Here is a 27989-nt window from a genome sequence, read left to right on the forward strand (position 1 = left end):
GAATAAACAATTGTAATATTTGGCAATGGAGTAAATTAAAATATAGGTACCTGGTAATTTTTTAAATGCCAAATTATATCTAAATTATTGTAAATCTTATTGCTTATTGGTAACCCTAAAACTGCAGCTAGTAATGAATTTCGGATATGTATTTTTAAATTACATTAGTAGGACATGCAATAGATTTTTATATATTAGAGATATTGAAAGTATATTATTATTGTTATAAATTGGTATGTAATAGAAAAAAACTTTTTAACTGCATTTTCTAATTCACGAAATATTTTTGAGAGTCAAGTTGAGACTTTAACCAAATTAGAACTAAAATTATTTTATTGCATTTAATGAATTTCTCTAAAAAAAATTTTATTCCCTGTTGAGATTTCTTAATATGGAAGTTTCACTGTGTAATGTACCTATATATAAATATATAATATGAAAGTGAATAAAGTGAATGAACTTTAGTAGATCGAAACGAAAGTGATTTTTGGGAAGTTTAGATGTCAAGACAATATTATTAGTTATTACGAAGTATTTTATAAACACGTATCTGGTCTTTGGACCAAGTTCACATATATTATTTGATATCCAATTTCTACTATATTATCGACGGTTAAGACTAGCTGTCGTAACCAACAAAATCCACAAAAACATATTTTTACAGGAGACACTTAAACATAATAATTACCAACATAATCATTTTTAATCTTATATAATTAGTATAATAATTTTTTTATTCTGTGATAATTGATGAATTAATAATCACAGAATAATTGAGCTGTAAATTATTATTAACATCGTAAAAATTATCTTTATTTATGACCTAGTTGAGGGTTGCACTTTATGATCACATATTAATTATGACGAAATTTTTAATTATTGTGATATGTATACTATTTGTTACTACATTTATATTGTCATATTAATATTATTATACAATTATAATATTTTCAAACTATTTTGTTTACTATTTAATAGTGTTTTCCATCGGTTTAAATATAATATGAACCCATTATGATGGACAACAGGCGGACACTGATATCACACCCCACGGGTACCTGGCAGCAATGGCGTATCTTGTATGATATGAAGCAGAAAATGTTATTAATATAATTAATATTATCATTTGCGACAACACTCTAGTCGACACTACACCGCTAAAATTCTTCATTGTTTTGCAATTGTGTGGATACAATTTACATGGCACTATTATAACATTAAATGTACGCTATCTAAAACTGCACTGGTGATACTATAATTATTATGATGCAAACCGTGTACAGAGTGTCAGCCATAGTCGCAAATAGCGTTTGAGATTTTTTTTTTTTGGGGGGGGGGGGGTGATAAAGCCCTACTTTAATAATATTGAATAGTTAAGCTTAAAATAACATTTAGGAAATGTTTGGGTGGGGCTTATCCCCTAAAGCACCTCCCCCCCCTATTTGCACCACCTATTCGACACTTTCAACTGTGAAGTCAGATGGATACGAAAGTTTATAAATTAAACTTTCCTTTTCGTAATGAACTTTTTATATGGAAACGTTTTAAAATGTAATATAAACAGAACGATTCGTATGACGGAAATTACAAGAAAAAGAATATTTTTATCTTATTATTTCAATGTGATTTGAATAGTTGAATGCATTTGTGCATGATAGAGACCTTATACCAAGTATATTAAGGTCTATGATTGCTCACGACGTTAAAATTAAGGAAAAATAGAAAATTATTATTATATGATGAAAATCGAATTTTGAGTTACTGCACTTAGTTAAAACACAAAACAAGCATATTATACAATTTATAATACATATATTATACATGTAGGTATAGGTATATAATATTTTAAACAAAATCATGGTTACGAAAATGTCTTTTTATACTAACCATCAATAGTATAATATAAAGTTGTTATTGAATACCAAGTAATCTTCCAACTGAATATATTTTTTAACAAAGAATGTTTAAATAACTCTGCTTTAAAATACACATGTAGCCATGTAGGTATGTATGCCGTTGTAAACCGTGTATCCATATTATAGGTACCTGCAATATAGGTATCATATTCTGTATAATTCGCAAAATTGTTTTTTCCCTTTACGATAGACTATTAGTCTTTCACGTTGTCTACACTATCAAAAGCCAACTAATTATAATAATTATCTGAGCTCAAATTTTAAAGTCATGACGCAAATAAATTATAATACCAATGTTAACTCAATTGTAACATCTTATATACATACGAATATATACGATAAGTAATATATATATATATTATATTATATATCTATATATTCGTAAAAATATACATAATTATTATCAAAATAACAAAATACTTGACTCTGTAAAATTATTTATTTGTTTATTCAATATTTCAATTATTAATATTTATTATTTACCTACCTACTATAATTCTCATAAATAGGTAGGTCATAGGGTAGGTACCTCGTACCTATAGTACCTATACGACCTACCAGATGTCCACATATTAAAACAGAATAATACCTATCTTTTTTTAATGTGTATCGTTACACTAGATTAATATATAACGAATTAGAAACATTTATTTCATTTTTGATTTTGACTATTCTATTAATTCTTTTTGATAAAATCATCAAGTGGCGTAGGTTTTTTTGTGTCTGTCATCACTTTTTGGGACAATAAAAATGCTTTGATTTTTTACTTCAGCATCATTTCTTGTAAGAAAGTGAATCTAGTTGTTACTTTGGGGAGTCAAAAGTAAATTCACAGTAGTTTTTAAAATCATCAGGAAAAACAAACAAAAAATTGTAATAAAACTTTGTGTAACTTTGTGTAACTAAAAAAAATAACCGTAGATACATGAAATTGTGACCAAATTTTTATTTTAGTACTCACACATTTTCAAATTATTGTCGAAAAAAAATATCATTGAATTCATATTTAAGTTATTTAACACACCCATTAGGTACCAACTAAACTCTCTAGACACCTAATATACAATAAAGCGTTACCCACTTACCAGCTTTATTAATATTAGGGCATTAGGTCCTAAAAATTTGCATATGGTTCTATATGCATTCTACCACCAGTGTTTGCTCTCAAATGAGTGGTTTGATAAGCATTTTATCACCTACTGGCCACCAAATCGATGCAAGTTGCCAAAATATGTGAGTTAACATTGGATTTTTTCTGAATTTTGCTCATAATTTGTATTCATATTATATAAATGACTACTTATAACTTAAGACTTACGCTGATTTAACTTACATTCATCGATATTAGTCCAATAAATAATAATTATAAAAGTATATCTGTGTACCTATTGAAATAGTTACATTTCATAGACTCCATGAACCCAACGAAAAATAACAAAATAACTTTTGTTTTTATACTAAATGTATAAATATTAAAATAATATAACACATACTAAAATATGGATATAGATATACTGATATAATATATATATATATATAAAGAGATACCTAATCTTGTAACGAAATGCACATTTCATCACGTATTTTCCGTCTGTTAGTTTACACTAAAATACATGGATAATAAAGTTATACGAGTGGTTATTTTAGTTACATTAGTATCATATTTTTTACATCGGTACATGCATTATAGGTATATCAAACATGCCCACACGAGACAAGCACTACCGTTATCGAATTTAATAAAGATTAAATTTCCTGTTGTTTGTATTTTCAAAATGATAGAATTATTTTAATACTTAAATATTTTATCTAAATATTTTATCTTAGTTCCCCATCATTGTCGTTTACTGTAACATACATGCATGCGTAAACATATAGTTATGTTGAATGTCAGCAATTTACATGGATAATACATTTGTATAGGTATATTATTTATATTATAGAGCTATTTATTATATTCTTAAAGCATCAATCTATTAATATTGCAAATTGCAATGATAAGCAATAACATAAAAGTAGGCATTTTAAGTTTTCTCAGATTTATAGTATTTCAATTTCGTTACAAAATTGCATTCTTATATTAACAAGTCATGACTGATGAATAATAATGAATAAATCAAAATGTAAAAATATGCAAAAGTGTGTTCTTATTTTACAAAAATTAAACTACTGCATGTATCTGTTTTATCATTTGATAGGTACCTAGTACCTATAATTACGTGTTTAATATTTTCTAAATGAATACATTTGTTCAGTCGATATACATATTTAGTTAATATTTACAAAAATAAATTCAATTTTCACTTACAATTACTCAGTTTAATGTTTCATTTACAAGGTACATCGTATATGTTTAAACTGATGATGAATGATGATTACAATGCACCCATTGCTCGTGAATCGTGATGATTAGCATAATCAGAGCCCAGAGGCCATTTTTAATATTTATCAATACGATCCTTAGAAAAAAAACAGGTAGGTACGTATGTTACAAAATTACAAACTGAACAAACTTCTTTTAGTAGACCCTTTCTGACACATAATTATAAATAAACACGTTCTTAGAAGGAGTATGAGTAAAAAAACAAAAAATTATTTAAAAAAACATTTTATCAACACATGTCTGAATAATAGTGGAATCGTGTTTATATAATTATATGCCTACATTTCCGAAGTAGGTATTTATCGGATTTCGTCTCATATTCACATATATTAATGCCTAATACTATCAGATTTACGAGTAAAATACAAAATTAGAAGGAAAATAGTATATACTATATACACAACATACAATACCTACACCAAGCATTTAATAGTTTACAGTTTAGAGTTTGAATGGTACGAGGAAAATATTATTATATTATTGATGCAACAATAACCTGGTTTCAAACAATACATTATTATATACCATCCTTTATAGTAGGTAATAATATTTTCGTTTTATGATGCTAAAAATGTTATCAATTTTAATAAAAATTACACAATGAATCCATGTATGGAAACAAGTAAACGCGCCTTGATTATGAAATATTTTACTCTCAATAAAAAACCCTAGAGTAATTCAGCCAAACACCCAACAGTTGAATTTAAGACCCAGGGGTAATCACCATGCTGTTGGAGGTTCCATGTGCTGTGTAATAGGTCTCGAGTGTACTTGGTCAATCATCATAATATTATGTAGGTCACTTCTCACTGTAGTCTACAAAAGTGTGACGGATGTGTTAAATTTGAATTCGACGGTAAATCATTGCACATGAAATACGATTCTGAACGGAGATTGTGTGCAGCCCCCATTGACCATTTCTAAGAATGATATATTTTTATAGTTTATTCATATTACTAATTACTATAAATGAGTAATTTATTTGTCGGCGATTAAACTAATTTTTGCCACAAACATCGCGCATATTATATTATTACAATATTTCAATATTATATCATATATTAGGTAGGTATTGATTATTGATATTAAATTATTAATGGTATTATATTACGTACATAATTGAAATATAAAATAAATATATTCCTTTAATTTCTTTTGAAAAAAGGGTATATTTTCTAAATATAGTTATTAGTCTGAGCAGAATTTTATTGTTAGAGAATAATACTTAATATTATCGTAATATACGAAGTAAAAAAACAATTAAGTATTGTTTAAATTATGGAGAACAATGTTCTTAATGTGTTTTTTAAAATATGAGTTAATAAAATGTTGGTTATATAAAAAATATAATACAAAGAATGTAAAATGCTAAAAATATAAATATAAAATGCTTTTATTATAACGAGCAGTGTATTGAAAATAGTACGAAGTCCCGATGGGGTTGTTTCATAAATATTGTTCTCCAAAAATTGCATAAAATGTGTTCTTAGTCTGAAATCATAGTTTAATACCTTTTCGTAAATGTGTTTATGTCGTTGAATTTAATTTTTCATGTGCGCTGATTCAACACGATTGTATAAAAATATAAACCCAATGGTTGCAATCGTGACAGATAATATTATCATGATGGTAATGTTGTAAAATATTGTAAATATCTGTATTAATATAGGAATCACTAAGCCGAAACAATGATATGTCAATATTTTTTCACCGTAAAACTAGACTTGTACAAAATCAATTTTATCAACGTCAAGTGAAAAAAAAATTTAAAAAAATTATAAAATACCTATTAAATATCTATAAATAACATAAAAAGAGCCAAAATATTTTGAAATGTATATCATATGTTTATAAAATGCTAATATAATTATTTGGTGACAATTTCAACGTCGATTCTCTACGGTTATATATTTGTTAAATACGAGTTACAACAAAAAAAAAAAAAAAATCGATTTTGTCAAAAACTGGTTTGGCGTATTTATATTACCTTTTTTTGTTTTACATGTATTTATATTTTTATTTTTTCTGTCAGAAACAATCCTCAAAACTAAAGTTTGAAGAAATTTTACTTCTAATTAAGGTAAAGTCGAAATGTCAGGCACACAAAAAAACACCACTGTAGAACCAATACATTCATCACTCCTAACAGAATTTAAATTTAATTAAATTCTCATGTTTGTTGTTTACATGTTGCTTCTAAAAAATAGTATTTTCTTAGTAGGTAGTATGTTCATTTAACTTTGAGTAACTCAAATCCCTTAAGCACTATAAAACAAACCTTCTAACTGCAGGTGTAGTAATACACATACAACTTTTCGTTGCTTTAAATTTAACATAAAATCTAAACTTTTTTGATCTATTAGATGGTTAAAAATGTTTCAATATATTTAATTAATTCAATATATTTTATTTTAGTCAATACACAATTTGACAAAAGTATTTTACACGATTAAGTTAGCTGTGATTTGGTTTTTTTAATTGATGGTTTAATATCAATATATGGAGGTAACCAATAACCATGCCTGTAAAATATTTATGTACACCCACATTGTACATATACATTACCTATATATAGGTTTATAAGACGATGATCTATTATATTTATACCTATTTATTGAAATGTTAATGTTTTTGTTTTAAAATTGTAGACAGTATTAAAATTGATTACTCATTTTATTACAGAAAGAATCGTCAATAATTAGCATGAATAAATTAATAATTTAAGTTTAACAAGTGTGTGAATAATTATAATTTAGGTACCGGCCCTCCCTCATATTTAAAATGTAGGTAAACACAATAACAATTTACAAGAATTAATTCTTTAATGTTAATACTATCTTTATTGATAATATGTTTATTATAATCATGTGTAAAAACTGCCAACCACTAACCTGTTATTAACGCTTGAGAATAATATAAATTTAAGTTTACAAATGAATATTTAATAATAATAATAATGAATAATTATGAATATACCTATACTGTAGCATGCCCTAGTGATTTATAGAAGTATTTGTTTCAATAAAACTCAACGGTATGCCTTGTGTAAAAATGAATTGCACCCGTGTAACATAATAAATAATTAAACACGGTTTATGTATAAAAGAAAATGTATATTATTATACTAAAACATTATATAGTATTATAATAAAATGAATACTATTTCAAAATGTAAATCTAATAATAATATAATAATAGGTATGGAAAAAATTAAGCAAATAGTTATATTAACTTATATAATTAATAATGATAATGAAAAAAAAAAAATGTCCAATGCGTAAAAACTTAAATAGTAATACCAATATAATTAAAAACGTAATACTTAATACAATTTATATAATGCAATGGAAATAGTCAATACAATATGAATGTATGTAATTAAGTCTGTAAGCAATTTTATAGGCCTACGTCCGTTCTTCAAGTGTCACGTGGATTCCGTTCAGTGCGTTCAATACGATTTCCCCAACAAGCCCCAACTTTTCTTCTGGGTCTATTGACTTAACTCTGTATGATTTTATAACTGAGGCGACAGCTATTTTGAGAACGATCATTGCAAACTTTTGTCCTATAACAAGTCATCGAAATACGATATAGCTATATTATGTTGGATTATTAATTATTTTGTTTCGTGTTATTGGATGAATTCGGTTTGATTGTGTCGACAGTATACTTCAACAAAATATTTGCTAATACTATTTATAATAAATATTAAAATACTTTTAAAAAAACTTTAATTTACTCAGAATATAAAAATAGTTCGAATATTTGTGGCATACCAAAAGAAGACAACAAACTGATAAATACCATTAGCTGTATTTTTATTTTTAGTCAGATTAATATAATATTAATATTACGACGAAAATAAAATAAATAAAAATAAATAGATATGTTATATACACGAAAAAAAATTTATTTATTCAGAGGAATCAATATTTTAAAAAAATATTTGGACTTCTATACTCCAAGTATGGCAACCACCATATCCTACCTATGTGTAACATGGTCATAAACTCATAACAATGCCCACAGATAATAAAAATTAAAATAATGTATATTAAATACATATTTATAAATATATGTCATAGATTCTAGTGCAGTTGTAACTACTAACTTATATACATATATTATTAAATAGTAGTAGAAGGTGGATTTTTTAAATTTGCCTAATTGACTAAATTTGAATATTGTTCCAAGTCCTAAGAAAATAAACAAACGATTTTGTAATAGCACAAGGTAAAACGATATCATATAATAGTGGTACTAGTTTTCGGTATAATATTATCAAAAGCGATTGATTGCCCATAAGATATGAATAACGAATGACAATTTTTTTCAATTTTACGATAAGTCTAAAATGTTTGAAACGTATTGTGCCATATTATCATGAGTGGCAGTATTGCAATTAACTAAAACAAAGTATGTATATATGTAGTCAGCAAATCTTATTTCTGTGTTTCTAATAGAAAAAATCTTTTTACAATTAATATTATGAATGGCACAAAATATACAGTCCCAGTCGCATACCTATTTTTTTTAGAAACGACTGGATTCGCATAATGAACATATTATGACGTAATATATTTTATTTTTTTTTTACGATCTCTGCAATGACGTCATATTGTAATATATATATTTGTACTTAAAATAATATATGCCCCTTGATATGTGTAGTAGTATATTATTACTGTATACAATGTACTTATGGTTTTAAATAATTTTCATTGTTGACAGGTAATCTTTTTTACTTGATTAAATTAACTGCCAAACCGTTTACCGTTATATAATTTTGAATTGTTTTTGTTCATTATAAATCATAAGAATATATTATACAATTTAGTAAAAAAATTACTTAAACAACCAAATTGTAAAAATTAATTAGCGAATTAAACTTAAATAAATGGGACCGCTTATAATTATTTTCAAAGTTCCGAATTTCTTGAAACAAAAAATCATAAATATGTGTAAGTCAGACTACATCGATCATATTGTATTATTATACCAACAAATACAACTATCATTATTAAACAATTAATAATAATATAACAGTTTGAACAAGAAGAAAAATAATTTATTCTAGTTTGGAAAACATATATATGTACCTATATTGAAAAAATATGGTAAGTATTTTAAAAATGTGTCCAACACGCAAATTGGAGAATGGATAACGAATTCAATAAGAATCGGGTCTGATTAGATTTAAAAAAAAAAATTACGAACAAGAGTAAGACAATTTTTAATGGGTATTTTATACATTTCTACACAAATTTATCATCGAAATAAAAATATGTTACTTATTAGGTTTAAATGTTTCTATATTTACCAATACAGTTCCTCGATCCTGCACTAAATGGCACGAAGGCAAAGCGATGTCGATCTTTTTTCTTTTCCTTTAAAAATCTATCGGGATCAAACTTTTCCGGGTTCTCAAAATGTTTTTCATTTCTGTGTAAAGCAAACACGTTTATAAAAATTGACGTCCCCGGCAAAATAGTATGATTACCTGCAAAAATGTATTTACAATGAAAATATTAATATCATGTAACAGTTAAATATTTATAAGGAAAAAATTGACTTTCTACGCAGTCTGGACTGACACACTGTTTTTGAATGGCGATTGTCTGTAGCAAATGTTTAAAATATATATAATCATATTCAACTTATGATAACAATTACTATCGCTTTTAAAAATCAAGTTTGAAAGGAGTTGTTTTTTAATGAATAACTGACTGACTAGTGATTTATGCTAAGATCGTGTTACACATAATTTGTTCTTTAAAAAATTATTTCAGTTACCTATTGAATTTTAAAATGTAGTTGTGCAATTATAGTATCAGGCGTACATACAACATTAATGAACATATTAATATTGTATATTGACGACCTATAGTTATTAAGGGGCTCAATATTTTTTTTTACACATTTTGAAAAACTAGTACATTAGTATATTATATGACTACTCATTTCGAGATTGGAAACAATTTTTTAATAAAAATAATGATTTTTTAAGTATATTTATCTTTTTATAACTAAATACTATTTAAACATTTAAAGTCTTAAAATTATTATATATTTATTATTTTATTACCAATTGTGAGTGGCTTGTAAATTTGTCTACCAATAAATGGGACGGATGGGTAAAGTCGTAGCACTTCTTTGATTGTTCTTCCCAAATATTCAAGCTCGCCTAAAATATTTACTGTTAACTTCCCATCACCGAAGTTCGGAATTTTTTCGTTTAATTCTTTCACTATTCTATCTTGTACATCTGGATGTTTACCCAAGACATACATAACCCAAGACAAAGTGACAGAAGTTGTATCAACTCCCTGATAAAAAAAAAAAACAATATTATTAAAAAATATAAAAATAATATTAGGTCATAAATCAAGTTCAGTTTTTAATTTTTGCATATTTTTTTTTAAATGGTATATGCTTACCGCAAACATGAAAGTGTCAACTTCTTCTTGAATATCCTCATCACTTAATAATTTTCCATCATCGGACACTTCTATCAATAAATCTAATAATGCTCTATTAGGTTTTTTTTCTATAAGGATGAAATAAAATTATTACAATGCTATCAATACGTATATCACAGTGTAATTTTTACCATGGTGAATTTCATTTTTATTTGCATCTGACGTCTGATTGTTGAACAGTCTAAAATTGTCTTTCCTCTCTTTTATAACCTGTAACAAATTTACAATATATACTGATATATAATACAAAAACGTACCTATAGTGGGTAAGTACTAATTTATAATTTATTATAATACTGCGGATAATAGCTAATTTCAATGGCATTACCTTCCTTGTAAATGTATGTATAACGTCTATACATGCCTTTTGTCTTTTACTAAGAGATGTTAAGTTGAATAATAAATTTGGTTTCAACCATGGTGTTATAAACCGTTTCTGCATGATTGCGGTAAGCCTGAAATTAAAAATTGAAATATTAATTTTACATTTGAAAATGGTTATTTTTATGATAACTTGTTATTATTATAATAGTTTTGATAAATTATAAATAAAAATGTTTTATAATTCATAAATGTTTTATACATAAATGCTGGAAACCAACAGTTGCTGTTTAATTATTTTATTTCGTGTTTTCAATTTCTCATCACAGTTCACTGTTCAGATAGTTTTATATACCTAATTATATAATTTTCGATGCAATAGATTTTATATTAATCTTAGTATGTACTTAAAATTCTACTCACTCGTCCAGAGCTTTAACATATTCCAGTTGGGAATTCTCCTGTGAGTTTATCTCACATCCCATGGCTGTGTTGCCGATGGTATCTAGTGCAGCCAATTTTGCGTAGGGTTTTATATCGAATCCAGAAACGTTATTGACCTCTTTTCTTAACACCTTTACTAAGGTTTTAATCTGTTTTTCTATTAACGGTAAGAATTCCTCGAGAATTTTTTTATTAAATGTTGGTGTCAATAACTTCCTTCGTGTATGCCATTTCGATCCTGAGTTTAACAATATACAATGATAATATTTTTATTATTTTGAATAACATCATATATTATATTATATTTACGCACATAAATAAACTGCGTCTGATTTATTTACAAAACAGAAATATTATTATATTATTATTTTTTTATATTTTCATTTTTATTATTCGTACCTGTGTACGATATATGGTTGAAGATATCAAGATAAATTATAAGTATATAAAAAAAAATGTGACATTTGGTCATAAAAATTAAAAACATGCTTGTATGGTATCGATATTTTTTAAGCATCATGGTTAGAATTTAGAATAATAAAAGATTAATTATTATGATAAATCGATTACAGTCGAAGTATGATAACTCGAATTTCAAAGGTGATAAAAATTAATTCAAGTTGTATAAAATTGTGTAGGTAGGTATATGAATTTTTTAAATGACAAGAAAAAGATTTGAGTTCAAATGGTCGGGTTATTGTACTAAAATTTCAAATATTTAAAAAAAAGATTTAATATTTTCATGAAATCAAAAGTACTAGATATCTCAAATCGATTAAATTTTGGAAGTTTTCATACATTTCAGTCATATTTTTAAACAACTTTTAATGTAAATAAACACGAATATTTAATTTAAAGCTTTCATTTTGTTTTATCATTACTCTCAATTAGTGCTACTGGCGCATAGTAATTCTTAATGGATACCACTTGACATTTTAAACTATAGGTCCGCGATGAGCTCATCTTGTTCAAAAAAGTCTATATTCTGGGACATGGAAGCTCACTATACTTTGTGTTATGATAAAATTGATACTGTTGTATAAGTGTATTGTTATTGTGGTAGTGTTTGACCTTGAGTAGCAAACAGCAGACACTGCTAACCTATGTCTAACGGAGCCATACTTGCAACGGGTCAAGGACACGTTACATGCACTTTACGTCTTCTGGCCTACTCCGTACTTTTATTGTTGTCTGAAGTTATTAGTGCTTCAGTTGTTGATACAACCATAATTTTAAGAGTAGTAATCAAAAATGATATAATTATTAATTAGAGCACATTAAATCTTATAACACAGCAAAGTAATCCGACATTGACCGTGAATTAGTTAATAGTTTATGTAAATGCAGTGGGTAGATAGTTAATAAAATAAGTCGATGCAATAGTATTTTGTTTGAGTTTTCTAGTAAGTTTTTGAAAAATGTCTAACTAAAAAAATGTATTTTCAAGGTACCTAATGATTACATCTGAGTAATGATATATAACCTAATATGATATAATAGTTAAATATTAATTTTTCATAAGATGTCATTACATATACCTATAACAAAATGTTAATATTACATTTATATTACCTATGGTGACTTAATATTTACAAACGATTATTATTATTATCTAATTTATGTAATTAGGCCTGGACCGTTTAAAACTTAAAATAAATAAAAAAAACTATTCTAGCTTTAAATTTTTTTGATCGGGGCATAGTACAACATAGGTATGTGCATCGTTTTATTAAGGTGTTAACGACATGTCAAGTCGTACTCATGAGAAATTGTTCATATTTTATTAATTTGTTATGACTTATTAGTTATTAGGCTTTAGCAATTGGCTCTTCACCAAACCGCCCGAAATTCTAATTTTACGATACTACCTAATGACTAATTGGAAATAGATAGGTATGTAAGGCTATTAACAGTTTAAAATTTAAAGAAAATTGACTTTATAGAAATACGAGAGTCATTGTAAGTCCATATCAAAAGTAAATTGCGCAGTATAAAAAGTTTGAACTAGAGCTGGAATAATAAGTATAATTATTTAAATACTTGAAATAGACAATAGTATAATACAGTGGACTGATCGACTTGGCAATGTGATACCCCGCTCTGTATGCACCTACCTAAACTTTGCCCGGTGTTTTAGGGAAATTCATTATAATACATTTTTCCCGGACAGGGATTATCCTGTGATTCTGGGTATAGTACCTTTAAATTGTAATTATAAAAATGTAATTAAACTACCCACTTTAAAGATATAATATTGTATACCTAAGTACCAAACATATGCGTATAACAGATCGATAGTAAAAGTGTAATACGCTGTCTGCGTCTGTTTGTTAACCCAATTTATTTATTATTCTACTTAAAGCTCCCATTAGCAGTTAGCATTTTCATTGATTTATACAAATAATAAAAGTTATTTTTTAATTAAAATAAATGATACACTTTTTTATTAAAGGTATTAGTTTCTTACATTATAATGCATATGCATATATTGTGTATTATGTAAGTTTATTGCATAATTATTACTTATCTGATACGTTTATAAAGTATTCTCTTAGGGAGAACGATTATACGGTGTAGTAATTAGTATTGATATAAAATTTAATCTCGTTATATTGTATAAATAAAAAAGGCCAATTCGAGCTATAGGTCATAGATGGATAGTTTTAAGAAAAATATAAACAAAGATAAATTGAACTCTAATGAACATTTTAATTTTATTATTATTTACGATACTAATATCCATTATCAATTGTCATCGTGGTTCGTAGTTTAGGTCATGGTAACAATGTTTGATGTGTGTATCATCAAAGCTATAAAGTTACGTAGGTATTTGATTTGATGAATTCATATTAGTGTGTATTATATATGAAATGAAATGTATGTTTCGTAATTTTATTATAGAATTCTATAAATATGAACAAATTATATAAGATCTCTAGAAATGTAATATAAAATAATATATTAGTTCCTTTTTCAAAAATATGTTTTATACTGACAATACTTATTGTTATATCTTATATATTGGTAGGCACGTAACAATATTAATTGATATTTCTATAAAAAATCTAAATATTAAATTTATAGTTAATTTTTTTTACCGGTTTTTCTATCTTATATGAATAATCAACTAAGTACCTATATTACAACTAGGTAACTTTTGTGTGTATATTGTTTTTTTTTAAACTTTTTTACCTGAACTGGTCACTAGTCCTGTACCGATAAACGGAAGTAGTAGGTTATACTCTAAATTCTTGTCAATATGAACAGATGACTTCAAAATTTGCTGAAATAAAAGTTTAAAATTAAAACTTGACTTAGGTAATTACATTAATTTATCATAAACATAAACATAAACATATAGGCATATTATAATATATTTTTTCAATAATATGTATGTTTAAAATGTACATCATTCGTAATTAGTGAGGCACTTTCAACCACATTTGATTGAAAATTACAATGTTTAAAAATTAAAGTATTATTCAATATTTTGTGTAAATTTACTTAAACATAAGCTTAATGCCTATTAGTTGATACATTTTCTTTTTACAATAATATAGGTACAAAGAACTTATTGTTGTTATATAGTAGGTAAACAGTAATCACTATCGCTTAAAATTTTTGTACGCACCTATTAATTAACACAAGATTACTATTTACTATACACTGATCGCACCAGTTCACTAATTTTTTTGTACTACCTACCTAATTTGCGCAATTATACTTGGTATAGGTAGTTAAAAAAATTATCTTTTGAATAGATACCTAATACCTATATTCGTATATTATATTATAGGTACTTAACCACCAAAAATAAAGTTTCTTGTTTTTTAATTGCATTTTTGTGATATTTGTAAGTTATTCATACCTATAATTTAAAAACTGACTAGGTAGTGAAAACTTAACAAAAATGTTTTAATTACCCAAAAAAAAGATATGTGCATAGTATAACAAACCAATAGGCAATAAAATAATATATTCTTATTTTAATACTGGATAACTGAGTATCGTATCTACCTTCTTAGTTCTCATATTATAAACATTTAAAAGTTTTATGCTATCCTAGTTAATTAAATCTTGGTATGCTACATTATACAAATATTATTTTGTTACAAATATTATCAAATTCACACGAAGAAGTACTTGTGAAATGTATGAATTTAAATAATCAATAGTAAACATAAATGAAACATTATATATATATATATATATACATAACTTTTACTAGAAGATTATAGTATTTTCACGCCACGTGTAGAGTAAATATATAAAGTAGTGCCATAAACACAAAAGTATAGAACCTAATGATAAGCTCAATTAAAACAAGTATAAAACAAGGAAGGTCGTTGACAAAATTCTACCATAAGCTAAGCACAGCAATTACTATAAGTGTGTAGTTTTTTTCCGATACTAGGCACGTGCAATCGTACATGACCTAAAAACAGTGAAACATTAAGTACCAAATAAGTTGACAACAGATACCTGTAAATACTATAATAGTAAAACTAAATTTATATTATTTTGTAGATATAGACGTATAGTATTCAAACACGAAATCGAAATGATTGAATAATAATATTTAATATATATAATTATTACTTTACAAGAGAACTGTCAATAAATATACAGGGATGAGTGATGACTGGAGGAACTGCGATCACCCCTGAGCGAGAAATAAACTATCACTGTAAATAATGATAGTATTAGGTTATTATGATAGTTAATCTATTGAGAATTGAAGCATTTTTATCATGCGAGATATTGTGATGATTAATAGTTTCATGTTTTTAAGAATAAGAATTGTTATTTTTTCAAACCAAAATGACCGTTACTAGGTACATCATAATTTTGTTTGGGATTGCCCTTCTCGTTAATATTTTTAAAAAAAAAATCTTTAATTTTGGTAGTATGACATATACGTAGTTTGAATACAAAAAAAAATGTTTTATGTATTTTGTTGGGTTGTAATACACATTAACAAGTAAAACTACCGTAAAAATATTTAGTTTATAATGATGTTGAAATTTTTGGCTGGTAAAAATTATATTATTATAATCATGTGACGTCGTATATATTATACTGCAATAACATTATTTTAAACCAAAGTGTTAGTAGGAATACCTCAAAATACAATAGCTTTTTAGATATTACCCACTGACCGGTTTTCGTTCATTCAACCCTAAATAACAATACGCTTGTTATTCATTATACCTATACACAAATCAATATTAAATTTAAATTCTTAACTCGTACATTTTAACACCTATAATTGTATTTGGTATATGTGGTACATAGGCAACCTATATTTTTAATTTTCAAGTATACAATGTTGTGTAGCTTATTTTTGAGTTTTTTCATTCTATTCACTAGGTAAATGCTTGAATTTGGAATGGGTGCTGGGTGGCGAGGCTACTCTATTCTTTTTTAGATATTTGGAGCACCCCCCTACAAAATACTAACTAGAGTGATACGTTCTTTTTACAAAATATTTTATTAACATCCCTATAATATTATATTACCCAGTGATTTTTATTTCGCAAAATCGAATTGAATAAAATATTCAATTGCAATTTAATGAATTAATGAATTAGTTTATTATTATTTTTATATTGTAAATCTATTATAAAATAAAGTTTAGTTGTAACATGAGAAATATGAATTATTATACATTTAATTAATTCAAATTATTTTGAATGTGAATAAATTACTATTGTTAAAAATATTTATATTTATCACTCGTATCATAGTAGGTACTTAGTCATTAATTATATAACTAATAAATACTCAAATATTGTAATATTATCTGTTTAAGGATTAATGGTTGGGGTATGTTGGAGCTTTGCCCCCCTAGGCTGAGTTCAATAAATTCAGAAGAAGCTAATTTTCTAAGAGTCCTCCTTTTATTTCTCCAAGTAGATCACTTATGTATCGATACAAGACAATGTATCAATTATATTTCAATAAGCAAAGTCAGCTCATTAAATTTACAGATAATTTATTGAGTATTACAATTTTAATAAATAATGTCTATTCATTCAATTTACACACAATATAATGTTTACAATATTTGGTATAATAGTCAACATAAAACTACATTATAGAAATAATTTACTGAAATCGATATGATTTATTTATTTTTCTTCGTAACCTATTATTATAGTTTACAAATTTAAAAATTAAAATAAACAACATAGTTATATTGTTCAATACAATTTAAATATATAGGTACCATTGTACCAATACCGTAATTCACGACTAATTGTAATTTTTATTACATAATTAATGTGATAAAGATTTCTATCAATTAACTTAATAAAAAATGTTCGTATTAAAATAAATAATTTATTAATTACCCGAATATGATCAGCATCAGCCATTGCTATGAATGGTCGAAGTCCAATCCATAGTTGATACGTGTCTCCAAACTTTGAATGCCATTCGAGTAAAAGTCTAAAGAAATCTGTAAAAGAAATATAATACAGTTGATATTAGCAATGTATTTACATAGTAGGTATACTGCGTGAACAAGAAAACTGAGCGTTTTGTAACAATGCAATAACTATTATTAAAGCTTTTAAGTCATATATTATGCACAATGCACTATTGGATAGATATAGGGACAGATAGATACTTAAAAAAATGTATGTGAATACGCCTTCGTTATGATTTCAAGTTTGAATCCATTCTACATTTCCAATTATATCGGTCTAAATTGTTTTATATCGTAACTGAATCATCCTTTGTTTCGTGGCCACCACTAATATATAAAATATTGAATAGGTGGTAAAAAAGAGTGTCGTGCAACTAAATAATAGTAAGTTTGTCGTATATATACCACGTTATATCTCTGTCTCCAGTGGAGACGTGGAGTACCTATATTGTACAAGCACTCGGATCAGTATTATTCTGTTATATTACAGCAATATTATTATTGTTGTATTGTATTGAAGATACACAACTCATTGCGCAATGTTTTGTTTATGCAATTCGCGATCACAACCGTCGAGCAAGAGCGCAGTGGTTTTTTTTTTACCGAGAACGAGTTCCGCTACACAGAAACAATATATCTAATACAATACTATTATAATGATATGCATAATATTATTATTAGAAAATGGCGTCGAAAAGGCGCGTGCAGTTTTTTCTCCGTCGGCGGCCGAAGATTCGGTAATTTTTCGCCTAAAGACCAAACAAGAAGCGGAAGACGAATAAAAAACCCATATACACCATGGTCGTCACGCTCTACATCGTTTATTTCTTCTGCAGTAGTAGTGCGGTGACGACTTCGGGTCGTCGAGTGATCGTGGTAATTCACAGCAGGAGATCATTTATGAATAATAATATTTGATTCGCAACACAATAAATTATATTTTATCGGCTTATAATAAATCGCAGGGTAAGGACGACGATCGCGATGATGGAGCGCACCGTCCGCGCGTCTCGTCCGGTTCTGTACGCGACGATGGCGATCTGGTCGGCCGCGTTGCTGGTGATGGCCGAGGGGGCGGCGGAACTTGCGGAAAATGTCACTTCCGGACTCGATGAAAACGCCACTTCCGAACTCAGGGAAAACGCCACTGCCCCGGCCGTCTGGATGGGTCCAGCGGTGGAAGGAAACCCTCACAGGGGTCCCAGACAAGCGGAACAACGCGATCAAAGGTGCGCTCTGCCGTCGTTCGTCGGCGGCGGCACGAGCAGCGGCGAAACAGCAGATACCGTGCTGGAGTCGACCCGGACCGTTGATCGGTACCTAGTGAAACCCGCGACGTACTACGAAAACCGTGTGATGTACCGAGAGAAACCGGCGGTGGCGAACGTGCTGATGCGCCGGCGGAGGCCCGTCCCGGTGCAGAGGATAGGCCTGTTGCCGTATTACGTTCAACGCATGGACTTTGCAGACCGCGGACGCCGGCCGCTTGACGGCGAGGCTGCAGTGTCGATGACGGCCGACGACGTTCGCCGATTGCTACAACGCGTGTATTCCGAAGGTGTGATCGCGGGCGGCGAGGGGGCTGCAGCGGGCCCGAACTTCGATTCAAAGGTTTTGCCGCTCAAAGGTAGTATGGGTACCTACCTACATATGTTCGTAATCGCCGATGGCTGTTTTTATAGTTTATATTATAATCGGTATTTGGTAGTTATTAAACAAGAAATACTAAAAATTCACTTTTTCATTGCTACTTTTAATTTTACAATTTGCTTATATTTATCTGAACCTACGTATATAACTTATCTTAGATTAGTAATCGAAATCGGACCGACTACAGTAAATCATACATGATAAAATATTTAAGTACCTTGCTTGAACATTCTAGTTTAAACAATAAGAGTATTTTCAACAAAAAAAGAGTCACGTTGGACAATTTTCATACATTATTTTTTAAGCTGAGGTTTTAGAGGAAAATACATATTATGGTAAGACAAATAATGTGTGTAGTTTGAATATTCGTCCTTGTAAATTGAATCATTGAATCAAATAATATTTCAATAATAATTCGTTATGTATATACCTTAGTTAATAATTGGACAAAAATATTAAATGTAAAATACTCCATTCATAATAAATCATTCAAAATTTTTGCAATTTGCATATTATAACTGTACATAATGTATAATTATGTGATTTCATTATGCCATAATATTAAGTACCTATTAAACATAAATTATTTTTCAGGTTGAAAAAACGGCACGCAGTATTATATTAACACATGATTCTGGAAGGCAAATACTCTCGATACTTACTGCAGAAGAACCTTTATGTTGCTGCTGGTATAACTACATGAATTATTTAATATTTTCATATTTTAATTTAATGAAAATATTTTTAATAATTATTCAAATTATATTTATAATTTATTTATTTTGTTATTAGTTAGCTATATTACAATATTTAAAAAAAATATTATATCAAACGTAGTAAATTATTTTTAAATTCGATTAAATACTTAAGGATAAAAAATCTGTTGATTAAACAACTCTTTGTTTATTAAATAGAAAATATTATCTTTAAGATATTATTAGCATTAAAAACATATTGTTTTTGAATGCTGAACTCATGAATTTACTGTTCCTCATATAATATAATATACAACCCATTTCTTTTTCTATCTTATTGTGTATTTATGAAAGGTATGCATAAACACAACCATGACATTGGCAATGTGTGCAAAATGCAGTCCCGTATTACTGTTTATTTCACTTTCTAAGTGCAACAATATTCAGCACAAAATTTGACCTATTAAAAAAACGTACAATATAAATAAATATTGCCTTATTTACCATATTTCCTTTTTTTTTTAACGTGTTCATAATGCCACCGCGTCAGACAGTCTAGACACATATGTTTAATACATTTCAATTATAATTTGCAAGGATAAAATATGAACAAATACGAATTATTTAAAGTAAATAATTATAATACCTTTAAAGGTACACCTAACAAACTTAACTGATATCTACTTTCACCGTCTACATTTTTCCGATAATCATCTTCCGTGTTTATAAAAATATGTTTTATTCATATGAAAGAGGAAATTATGACGTTTGTGGACTAAAATAAACAAATACATTTGTAATTAACATATTGATTTCATATTCTCATACGTCACTATAATGCACGTATAATGTAAGTGTTATTATACTTATGCATTATTATTTACTATAGATACCTATTATATGTTAAACTTTTACTGAGTGACATATATTTGAATTTTTTATGTTTAAAATTTAGTATTGTGTTTTAAAATAAAATTTCAATTTATTTACAACTATATCGTATTGCAAATTTAGTCCGTGGAGTTTATCACATTATAATCTATAATGTGTGGTATTTTATTTTTTATCAAACATGAATGATGTGAATAATACAATATATTCAGAACATAAGTACCATTAGGTATTTGGGTATTCTATTGATGACATTAAATTTAAAATACTCGCTTATCCAAAATACCCTATTTCTACAATCATAAATCACGAATATTTACTTAAAAGCCACACCTACCTCCTAAATAGTGCTGCGTAGTGTTCAGCGTTCAGTCCTAACGTGCACTTGAAATATGTATGGAATTTTGATGACCATTAGTAAAACAATTTTAATGAAATCTATATCCTGCACGGATAACATCGGTAATGTCATTAGCTAAATGTTCCTTAAGGTGTACTATAATAGTATCTTATAAGTATACTTCTTAAAGTTATTCTTGTCAAAAATTCTCAATATATTAATAATAGTACCTACATTATATTTGATAGCGTTGATAGTTAGCTATCGTTATTCTTTTACTTAAGTGACAATATTTTCATTTTTCATTGTGTTTTCAAATTTAACCTTAACTAACAGACAACAGTTAACATTAAAAGTAGGTAAATATTTTAATTTGAAATAGTGCAAATTTAATTTAAGTTGTTTAAAAGAACAAAACAATGTGTAGTTATTCCGAGATACATTTGAGTTGTTAAGTGCCTACATACGAGAAGGTTAAAGATGATATAATTGGTATCTGCCAAGACAGAATTAGTAATGTTGCTCTTTTATAGGTTCCAATGTTAAAATGTAAAAAATAACCAAAGATAAAAATATATTCAAGGGCGATCACAAGAAAATAGTTTAGGGGGACTAAGGTTCGTTGATCTATAGAAATAATTATTATTAAACAGACTCTAATTGCCGTATTTACATAATAAATTTGCTTTTTAAATTTTTGAATACAAATAATCATTATATATACCATGTTGCGTTATTATTATAAATTCATGGGGAGGATAGACCCTTGCCACCTGTCCTCTACCTCTACCAACAGACGCCCTTGGAACAATTATAAGAAGAAACCGATTCCGTAGATACGTATTATGTTTAAGTGGTTTATACTAGTAATTTAGTATAATGCTTTATGAAGATACCCTTTTTTCACACAATGAAAAGTCCTCAAAATAATCCCTACTCCCTTCTTTTTACTGTTTTAAATTTAATTGATATAAAACCAAGAAATTATTTGACTATTAACTGCGCTAACGAATTTGATAAAAATCGATTATTGGCAAGAATTTGATAATATAGTGATTTTAATTACTGAATTAACAATTTTAAAAAAAAATTAAAAAATATCGGAATCCTAAAATTGTGTATTTCTTTTATAACTACCGATATAACAATATATTGAAAAACTATTTATTATAACTAAATATTATATTTTTAGGAATAACTATACAAAAATTCAGAGAAATTGGTTCAGTAGTTTTACCGGTAAGCGATGACAAACTAAAAATCACTTAATATTTTATGCAGTAGTATATTATATGGGTAAGTGGGTACCTATGTAGTATTGTAATTTCTAAATATGTTTTTTACATTGCTATAGTGCCTGTCTAAGGTTTCAATTTTTTTTAATAGCAAAAAGAAAATCGATTTAATTACATTAGTTATACTATTTGTAAGCTTAAGCAAAAAATAAATTCCACTGCCATTTGATAAGAGTATCTTATGAAGTGATAGGGAACGTCAAGTAAATTTGCATTGTTTTTTTTAAATAATGAGCAATTATGATTAAATTAATAGTATGAATAAAATAATATAATATCGATAATTTATTTATTGCATTAAAATACTTTTAAATAAAATATGAAATGTATGGAGTTAATAGGTATGTCATTTTTAAAAAACACCTATGTATAGTACTTCCGTATTAAGAATACAAAAATTATATATCTAGTTCTCAATAATAAACAAGATGTGTGAATTATAACATTCAAATTTTCAGAGATTTAAATTTAGGAGGTGTCAAGTATATTGGACGAAAAAAATAAATAAGTAATTTAAAAAGTATATTATCTAAACAAGTATTTTTGAAATTTACATAGGTACGTACATTATACATTATAGTACCTATTATAACGTTCTATACATCAAACCTTATCTTGGTATTATTATTTTTTCTATGCATACCATTGATATAGACTCTACTGTCTACGTATACTTATACGTTTCATTACAATTGAAAGTACCTTGCATACTCGGGTCATGGATATAAATCAATATAAGTTATAATTTAAAAAGTATCAAAACGGAATACACCTTTGATAGTAAACAGTATTATTATGACACGAACTAATATCATATATAGTAATTTTCTATAAAATAAGAATTCTCGTAATATTTGAATTTTGTATAAATGTGAAATTTATAAAAAATACATGAATTGCTTATGTTTGTGGGTTCATAGTATATAAATTTGTTTTCTTTTTTATTAGAACAAACAAGAATATACCTTTATACAATCCGTAATAAAATTTATAAAATAGGTAATTTGTGGGATACAAGTATACATGACTGGAAGGCATGATAGAAGGGGAGGGGATCCAAAACCCTACTTCATAATTCTAGGCAGTTTTGTTTTACGGTTTTTTTTAAAAAAAATTTTTATGTTGTTTTTTAAATTATTTTTTTTAATCTTGAGGAGGTCCCTGGGCCAATTTCGTTTAAGACGGCGTGATGGGTTATCGGGAATGGTACATAATATATTACAATTAAATGCTTAGGTCTTTATTAATATACATTTGTACAAACATTAAATGTTTTCGTTATTCAACTTTCAAAACAATTTTAAACTTTCAAGAAAAGTGTTTATTATTTACATTACGCCTACTAAACCACGTCAGGATAATAATTAATAGATGTATAGTGTGTAGTCAATAGTTAAATTATATTCAAGTTGAATAAATGTTATTATTTTCAGTTACAGACAACTTAAAATATATGTAAATATAGGAATCAACACTAGATAGGTAATCTTATAAATTATACCTACATATTATATTATACCTAACATAAATCTTTGGCATAGCATATTAATATATTATATAGGAACCTACTTTACATAAACAAATTAAATTAAGCTAGATTAGCATAGGTATATTTAAAACATAGTAGTATTTCCATTATAATATAAGTAGGACAAATATAGGTAATCGGTGGAGGTTCGCATTAATCTTTGGTTAATTTTAAGTTTGAAACAGAATTATTATAATATTCAAGTACTTATTTAAAATAATTTTATCTCATTAGGGATTTAGTCTATACCTACGTCCTTCGTTAATCTATAATAGACATCTCGACTGTATGACTTGTTGGCTATCAATAGCTGATTAATCAGCTGAACTACATAATATACTTAACCGATTCTCGTTTAACAAATACTTTTGTTTTTTCTATCTATTCGGATAATTGAAACTTGCACTTGAATAGGTACCGACCCACTTTAGTTACAACTTAGTACTTAGCTAAATGGTTGCTATATACACATTACATTATGTTGTAAAATATACTATCTGAAATAAATCCACTACCTAGGTAATGAAACAAAAAGTTTAAAAAAGTATATTGGATTTATTATTTTTAATTACTGTAATTTATTACTAATTATTTTATATTTGTATGATAGTTAGTAGATTTAATAAAATACTTTATATTTATATAATATACGAATTATTGTTGTAATAAATACGAGTGTTTTAATATCATAATTATTATGACTAATAAATTGTAAATTAATGTGTATACGAACACAGACACATCATAATAATATGTACTTATATATAAGGTTTTTTACAACTTTAACATAAATCTTGTAAAACTGTTAAAAATCCATTGAACAAATTAAAATTTTAATTTGTTATTTATACTAGTTAGTTATTTTTTTTTTTAAAGTTTATTATTACAAATTAGTTAATTAATTAAATTAAAATAACATAATATAAATTATTAACAAAATATATAGCTTAGACGCATATGTCAAAACCGCGGTAGTAATACCAATTACATTTTTATTTTTTGTTTAAATACTCTGTAATTATTATACTCAATACTTGTAAGTTTTTAATCCTAACTTTTTCTCATAATTAACAACGATTCTTGTATAATTATATTCTATTAACTGTTTGCATATAAATCATATATAATCTGTGAGTTTGTAATCTTCTTTCGGAAATTGTAAACTTTTTGGGGAAGTACAAATCCTAAAGATGAAAATCTAAATAACGTGAAAATTACACCAGCGTATATTTTCAAAATACAATATCTTTTTTTTTAAACAAGTAAAAGTAAGTAACCTACCTGTTATATATATATATATATTAATAAGTACATTTTATTAGGTAAGTCATTATCGCACTGTGTTCTTATTACCTATATATATTGTATCTATATCTATATTGTATCTACCTGTATATGATTGGACGATATTCGGCGGAATTGTCGAGCGTATCGAGTTATAATAATACCTGCCGATGTTTATCTGTACCTAATGTACATGAAAACCTGCGTTCGAGCCGCTATTATTACTAAAACTGTAGATCGTTCGATAGTGCAAAAACCGTAGGACCGTATAGGTTAGGATAAAGAATGTATAAAGAAATAATATCAACAGTACATCATAATCCGACGCGTGTACATTCATATACACGCACAGTGGTTCCTGCAAAATGGCGTGGATTTTCGACAACCGAAAAAACTGTTTGATATTATTACATTTTAATATAACATCTAGATATAAAGTAGGAGCACAACAATAATAGTATAATTTATAATGAAAACTATATTATAATTAATATAGATAGAATAACGTTCCTTTATATTTTATAATATACTATATCGTTGTAAATATTATCGCAAATACTATCTAACTATAATATTATGTCGGGTTGCATAAAAAATCACTATAAATTTAATAAATCAATAGTGGTGAGCTGATGGTCCTTTATATTTAGAGGCCCATGTTCATCAAATGTTCGTGACCCAATAAAATTAAAACATTTTTTATGTAACTCGGCATGGGTTCATCGATATACGCATGGTGTTCGGTACCGGTTTCGAAAAAAAAAAAAAACAGATCGTCATGGTGGTATAATAGTATGTACCTGTTGTACCATTTAGACGAGCGTATATAATATAGGTGGACCAACTTACCGGAAGGGGAGCCGTTTAGCTGAAGTGCGTTGCCGAAGATCGGCAGAGACGGCGGTCCGGCGATGGAACGGAACGAGGCGACGAACACGAGTCTGCGGATGATAGCGACGGCGATGAGCGCGACGGCTATGCATATCAAAACCAATGTGCTGCTGTCCATCGTTATCGGTGTATGTTGTTGCTGCAGTTGAGTGGGTTACCCCAACAATTACCGTGTTGTTCGGCGAGGTCTTCTTCCGGCTGACGACCGTGTGTCAGGTACACCTGGTATATGGTGTTATTATTAAAGCGCAGTATTCTGGTCCTGCGGGATGCAGGAACCGCCAATGGCGCGGTGGATCGCCGGGTGCGGGCACACGACGTGGTGCGTTGAAAACGCGGTTGCGGTAAGCGTCGACGGGACGGAAAGACTGTTTCAGTTTTGAAAAACAGAAAAAATGTAAAAAAAATTTTTTTTTAAATATTTGAAACGATCCGGAAACGTATAGTTGCTGTCTCGACAGGTGTGACCACGGTATAACGTCAACGAAATACGGTCGCGGGCAACGCGGTTTGATATGACATGTTACGATAATATTATAATGTTATTTTGGACAGTACCTATGGACGCGATTTAACGACGACGGTTGATTTGGTCGCAGTGCGTACGGAAATTTTAACGCGGTCGTACCTACTCAACGCGGCCGGTATGACAAATTGCCGCCGATCTAGTGCGCACACGCTTTGCACGGCGCGCTCTTATATGCCGGCTCGGGCCATCCCCATTATTACATACGCACATACACGCGGCGGTCGGCGGACGGCGGCCCGACCAACAACAACCCCTACTACACAACCGGACTTGGGCGCTTAACGCACGCGCTGCCGCCCCGGCCCCGTCCTCGTTGTCGAAGGTATATTATATTGTGCACACACACAAACTCAATAATATAATAAAATAAAATATAATTTATATATATATATGTGTGCGTGTGCGTGTGTGCGTGTGTGTGTGTGTGTGTGTGTGTGTGTGTGAACACGGTACAATATTATATATGTTATATATTTTAGGTATACGCGTTTGTCCGACAGCACACACTGCGGCGGAGCACACTCATCGCAGGTGGCCCGATGTGCACATATAATAATAATATAATAACAATTATTTTCCCAACGCGCACATACCACATCACATTATTATCATCACATACCTACCTCCCGTATCAGAGTATATATATATATATGTGTGTGTGTGTGTGTGATACGTTTTTATATAAAATGTAATATAATATATTATATTAAATCTGCGAGAGGTATATATATGATATATTGTGCACATATACATGTTATGTTGTGCGCAGCGGGCGTGTATACGTAGGCACCATAGTCCCATTGTACATTATTGTATTATTATTATTCTTCGAAGGTATACGTAGGAACGCGATAAATTTGCTCGTGTGCACGTCGATATACGCACATTATGCTATTATAACGTTCGGCGCGAT

At 28.1% G+C, this 27989-nt stretch overlaps 2 protein-coding genes across 3 annotated transcripts; one reads left to right on the forward strand and one right to left on the reverse strand.

Annotated features, from left to right (window-relative positions):
* Nucleotides 1–7391: 7391 nt before the first annotated feature.
* On the reverse strand, nt 7392–27236 carry LOC132935072 (cytochrome P450 4C1-like). The gene is made up of 10 exons (XM_061001526.1): nt 26506–27236; nt 17897–18003; nt 14736–14826; nt 11523–11781; nt 11107–11233; nt 10910–10988; nt 10737–10846; nt 10385–10625; nt 9620–9799; nt 7392–7864 (listed from the first exon to the last, which is right to left on the reverse strand). Exons 1-10 carry the CDS (start codon nt 26663–26665, stop codon nt 7704–7706), a joined length of 1515 nt encoding a protein of 504 aa, XP_060857509.1. The 5' UTR covers nt 26666–27236; the 3' UTR covers nt 7392–7703.
* Nucleotides 18822–20990, forward strand: LOC132937095 (uncharacterized). Of its 2 annotated transcripts, XM_061003921.1 has the most exons (3): nt 18822–18849; nt 18939–19600; nt 20218–20990. In XM_061003921.1, the coding sequence occupies exons 2-3, from the start codon at nt 18958–18960 to the stop codon at nt 20220–20222; spliced, it is 648 nt and encodes a 215-aa protein (XP_060859904.1). In that variant the 5' UTR covers nt 18822–18849; nt 18939–18957; the 3' UTR covers nt 20223–20990. The 2 variants fall into 2 exon arrangements, with proteins under 2 accessions (XP_060859904.1, XP_060859903.1); XM_061003920.1 differs by having other exon boundaries at nt 18828–19600.
* Nucleotides 27237–27989: the final 753 nt, after the last annotated feature.

Source organism: Metopolophium dirhodum, chromosome 1 (genome assembly GCF_019925205.1).
Source record: "Metopolophium dirhodum isolate CAU chromosome 1, ASM1992520v1, whole genome shotgun sequence".
Taxonomy (NCBI): Eukaryota; Metazoa; Arthropoda; class Insecta; order Hemiptera; family Aphididae; genus Metopolophium; species Metopolophium dirhodum.

Bases quoted from the DNA above. Each gene is read 5' to 3' on its own strand.
- LOC132935072 (XM_061001526.1), bottom strand. From the start codon at position 26,665: ATGGACAGCAGCACATTGGTTTTGATATGCATAGCCGTCGCGCTCATC. The intron at 14,827-17,896 runs GTAATTAATAAA...CTTTTATTTCAG, and splicing joins CTGATGCTGATCATATTCGG to CAAATTTTGAAGTCATCTGT. The intron at 10,626-10,736 runs GTAAGCATATAC...TTTTTTTATCAG, and splicing joins TTGACACTTTCATGTTTGCG to GGAGTTGATACAACTTCTGT.
- LOC132937095 (XM_061003921.1), top strand. From the start codon at position 18,958: ATGATGGAGCGCACCGTCCGCGCGTCTCGTCCGGTTCTGTACGCGACG.